Here is a 4,538-nt window from a genome sequence, read left to right on the forward strand (position 1 = left end):
AGGTCATGATCTGGTGGTTCAAGAGTTCAGGCCCACATTGGGCTCACTGTTATTGGTATGGAACCTGCTTCGATCCTCTGTTCCCTTCTCTCTGCCCCTCCCCCACTTGTACTCTCTTTCTCCCCAAAATAAATAAATTAAAAAAAAAAAAGACAGGGGGTCTTGGGTGGCTCAGGCCGCGGAGTAGCTGACTTAGTTTTGGCTCAGGTCATGATCTCACGTCGTGAGTTCAAGCCATGCATCAGGCTCCGAGCTGAGTGTGTGCGGAACCTACTTGAGATTCTCTCTCTCTCTCTCTCTCTCTCTCTCTCTCTCTCTCTCTCTATCCTTCTGTCTGCCCTTCCCTCATTTGTGCTCGCTTGTTCTTAAAATAAATAAATTTTTAAAAAATAATAAAATAAAATAAAACTGCATCCCCAGGCTGTGTGGGGAAACCAGTGCTGTCCTGGGGAGCCTAGAGACAAAGGCAGCCATGGAGAGCCACTTGTGAGTTAGGCAGGTGGATGGTGGGAGGAATGGAAGAGGCAAGAGACTGGGAGACCAGCTGGAGGGACTTGGTTGTGAAATGGAAAGAGAACAGGGCGATTCGAATGGCGGTTAATGAGGCAAACTAGATGACAAGTGTGACATAATTTTCTTCTAATAAGGACCTTAGAAACCACAACTCTGTGCACTGCCGTGCTCTGTCCAGTTGGTGCCTTCAGTATTGCTGGTGGGAAATATACAAACTGGTTGATATAATAGCTATTTCTGGGCTTCTCTCCTTTAAGTACCCATAATAACTTTATTATTCTTAATAACATCCTAATTAAAATATTTGGTCTTCCTCACAAATCTCAAATTCCTTTCGTGGACTAAACAAGGCAAAACATCATACAAAGTTTAATATGTTTTTACATGGATACCCCATTAACCTTATTTCTTTCATCTATCTCAATACCATATTTAAATAATGGCAATTTATTTGTATGAACTTTTCTTTAATGTAATCTATTGTCACGTTGGCTAACATACAGTGCATACAGTGTGCTCTTGGTTTTGGGGGTAGATTCCTGTGATTCATCGCTTACATACAACACCCAGTGCTTATCCCAGCATGTGCCCTCCTCGATGCCCATCACCCATTTTCCCCTCTCCCTCACCCCCCCCATCAACTTTTAAACAGTAAAAGGTACTGCTATAATGTTGTCAAACATGACAGTGAACTAAGCCTAGTAACTGTTCCAAGGTAAAGCACAACAACATCTGTTGTTTAAATAACAACAGATATTAATATCAGGGTAGCAATTACAGTTTATTCTCAAAAACCAATAGAACTTTTTAGGTTCCTGTGGTCAATCTACACAGATATTAACATAGCCAAATAATCCAAAGGTAGCACTATAAATGGGGAGCCAATATTATAATGCTCACATACCTTTCAATTATGTGCACTTTATAAATTTTGAGTTCAAACAGTGCAAAGAAAATGCTGTTTTTATCTAAACTTATGAAAACAGTTGGTCACCTGCTGAGTCCAAGGAGAATCTAAAGTTTTCTATCATTTATAAGCAGTCTCCTGCCTTAAATATAAAATCATTGGCTTACACAGTGAATCATTATAAATCTCTCACAAGCTTTTAAACCAATCAGTCAAGCTTAGAATGCAGTGATTTGGAGAATCATAGCTCTGAGGCTTTGGGGCCTCACTGTGCATGGGTAATAAATGTAAATGATTTTGTAACTTGTAGAAACATAGGTTAGTTCGCTCTTCACCTCCCAAGGAGCAACTGGGTTTGACTAAGGAGGTTTACTGTGGTCCTAGGGAAAAAAAATCTATTATGTCATTTTCCTTCCTGAATCCTGGGAGAAAGAATAACATTAAAAGCAGTTAATCTGTTAAGCATACAAACTCTACTATATAGAAAACCGCCACTCAGAAAATCTAAATTCCTTCTGTAATCTGTAGCATATCCAGTGAGAAAAAAAAGCCTTTCTGAAGCAAATTTCTCTCTGTGGTACCATTTACCCAGTTTACCCCACTGTGGGCAAGAGAAGCTTAATTATAACTATCAAAAAATATTCGTTGAGTATCATTGCCACTCTCAAAAAAAGAAAAAGAAAAATCCCTTTTGCATTATTCATGAAATAAAGTCAAAAATTTGAAAATAAATACTATGCAGAGTTCAAATGATTTTTTTTTTCAATTCAGGACAATTTCACGAAGACAGAAAAAGAATGCTAAGAATGGTAACATTTTTAAATGAGAATTGTATATACGTTATCATACAGTTAATTAAAGGTTAATTATAGACACAAAACTGTAAGTAATGTAAAGTGAGGTTCTTTTCTTTTAAATGTTTTTGGTTTTTTTTTGAGAGAGAGAGAGAGACTGAGTGTGAGCAGGGGAGGGACAGAGAGAGAGGGAGACACAGAATCCGAAGCAGGCTCCAGGCTCTGAGCTGTCAGCACAGAGCCCCACATGGGGCTCAAACTCACAGACCTTGAGATCATGACCTGAGCTGAAGTCTGACACTTAACCGACTGAGCCACCCAGGCGCCCCAAAGCGAGGTTCTAATTGTAATTATAATTTCTCCCCACTAGAGACCTGGTAAAATCTCTCAACCCAAAATGGAGAGTCAAATAAACCTGCTTTAGGTCTGATGTGGATTTGTCATCTTGTGTTATTTTAGTTCCACTGATGGCCTTTGTGTCCAGGCTGTTTCTGTCCCCTACATGTCACCTGCAAAGGCATGTCATCACAGTGTCAGAACATTTACTCTTTAGTCTTTGTTTCCTTTCTCAGTGTTCAGGACTTAAATGAACAAATTCCTCAAAGAGGCTTTGCCAAATTCCTTCTACTCATCACCTCTGCTTTCTAGAGCCTATCTGAGCCCTGGTGTCCCCATCCATATTTTCTGCATTCTTCACCTTAATGCCTTCTGATGCAGGGAAGGCAGTTTCAATATCCTTTTAGCAGGAATTCTAATTAAAGTCCCAACTGAAAATTAAAAAAAAAAAAGTCTGGATACCCCACAACAGGGAAAAATGCAAACAGCATGAAACATTCTCATATAAAATACCTCCCCACCACCTCACACTCTGTTCCCAGCCCCTGCTCTAGTCGTTTGAAGGATGCTTCTATTCAACCATTTTGAACCCAGTAGTATGTAAGCAAAACTTACAAATACTCAAGGCTAAAAATCATATGTTGCTTTATTTAAGCAATGACTTCTACTTTAACAATCGTTTTTTAGAGGTTAATGTTCCCTTTTTTTATTTCCCCACTTAAATGTGTTTTATTAGGTAGACCAAACTCATTGCAATTTCTTAGATAATGAAGGTAGTATATATTTTTACTAAATGGTTAAAAAGACATGTGGTAACCATCCAAATGAGTTCTAGATTCCATGTAACTTTTTTTTTCACGCTTTCACTATGCTTTTCCCCAAATTACCGCCTTTCAGCATTCCCATAAATGCAGCTGGCACGTTTTCAACCCCTTCAGTGATGTATTCATGGTACTGGATTTTACCCCATAAGACCCATTTCAGCAAGTCTTTCAAAGCCTTCTGGTAGACTTCTCCTTGCCAGTGGGTGACAATGAACCCTACCGTGTGGAGTTGCTGATGGAGAATATTCTCTGGGGGTGGGCCTATTATATACAGAGATGGCCCCACATATAGCAATTCTTCCAAATTTCTTCATCTGAGGATAACACTGTTTGAAAACTCTCTACTTACATTATCAAAATAACAATCATAACCATCAGGAGAGGCTTTTTTCAAAGTTTCTTCCAAAGACTCTACTGTTTTGTGGTTAAAATGTCTGGCCACTCTGCAGGCAGTTTTTCCAGATCTTTCCCATCAGAAATGGAGTGAGTTGTCCAGCCTGAAGAAGCCACTACCATAGTTCCTGTTGGGAAGGCTGAGTTTTTACTTTCCACAGTTCTGACCACTTGCTGCCGCATCATCGCATCACCCTCTTTCAGTCGTTTGGCTGCCACTCCCAGGTAAGGATCCCCAGCGAGGAGCAAAGCTTGCAGCAGGACCTCTCCGTTGTTGAAGGGTGGGAGTTCAACTGTCTTCAACTCCAAGTTACCACGAGGGGCGCTGCCTTCGAAGTGCTTCTTCAGGGTCCGGCTCTTAGCATAAACCATCCTGAAGTTCAAGAGTCCGTGGGTTCCACCACCTAGCTAGAGAAGGTGTTCGGGGTTGTAATGTTCCCTTTTGATAAACACGTTCTCTTATAATTTTAGATTATGATATTAGGCAGTCTTAGTGTCATTCGTGCACATCTATGAAGCAAAGATAATTTTTATCTTCTAGTTATTGAAGACTCTTCCTCACCCTTGCTTTTACCTTATTAAGTGCCTTGTCTATATTGCACTTTTCATTCCTTGCTGTACCTTTTCAAATCTTTGAATATCTGGCTAACATCATTTCCTTCATGTAAGCATTCATAATTATTTCAGTTTTTATTTATACCTCTCTTCTCTCCTATTCAAAAATGCTATAGTAAACCACACAATTAACCCATAGAAAAGTATTGCTTATTT

The 4,538-nt window shown here is 39.6% G+C and overlaps 1 protein-coding gene across 1 annotated transcript; it reads right to left on the reverse strand.

Moving 5' to 3' along the window:
* Positions 1-3,785: 3,785 nt before the first annotated feature.
* On the reverse strand, positions 3,786-4,139 carry LOC124508589 (prostaglandin reductase 1-like). The gene has a single exon (XM_047075113.1). The coding sequence runs from the start codon at positions 4,137-4,139 to the stop codon at positions 3,786-3,788; it is 354 nt and encodes a 117-aa protein (XP_046931069.1).
* Positions 4,140-4,538: the final 399 nt, after the last annotated feature.

This window comes from Lynx rufus, unplaced genomic scaffold, assembly GCF_022079265.1.
Source record: "Lynx rufus isolate CCGP_SWC_20201006 ecotype Redwood Valley unplaced genomic scaffold, mLynRuf1.p SCAF_1, whole genome shotgun sequence".
Classification (NCBI taxonomy): domain Eukaryota; kingdom Metazoa; phylum Chordata; class Mammalia; order Carnivora; family Felidae; genus Lynx; species Lynx rufus.

Coding starts and splice junctions, on each gene's coding strand:
- LOC124508589 (XM_047075113.1), bottom strand. CDS start 4,139: ATGGTTTATGCTAAGAGCCGGACCCTGAAGAAGCACTTCGAAGGCAGC.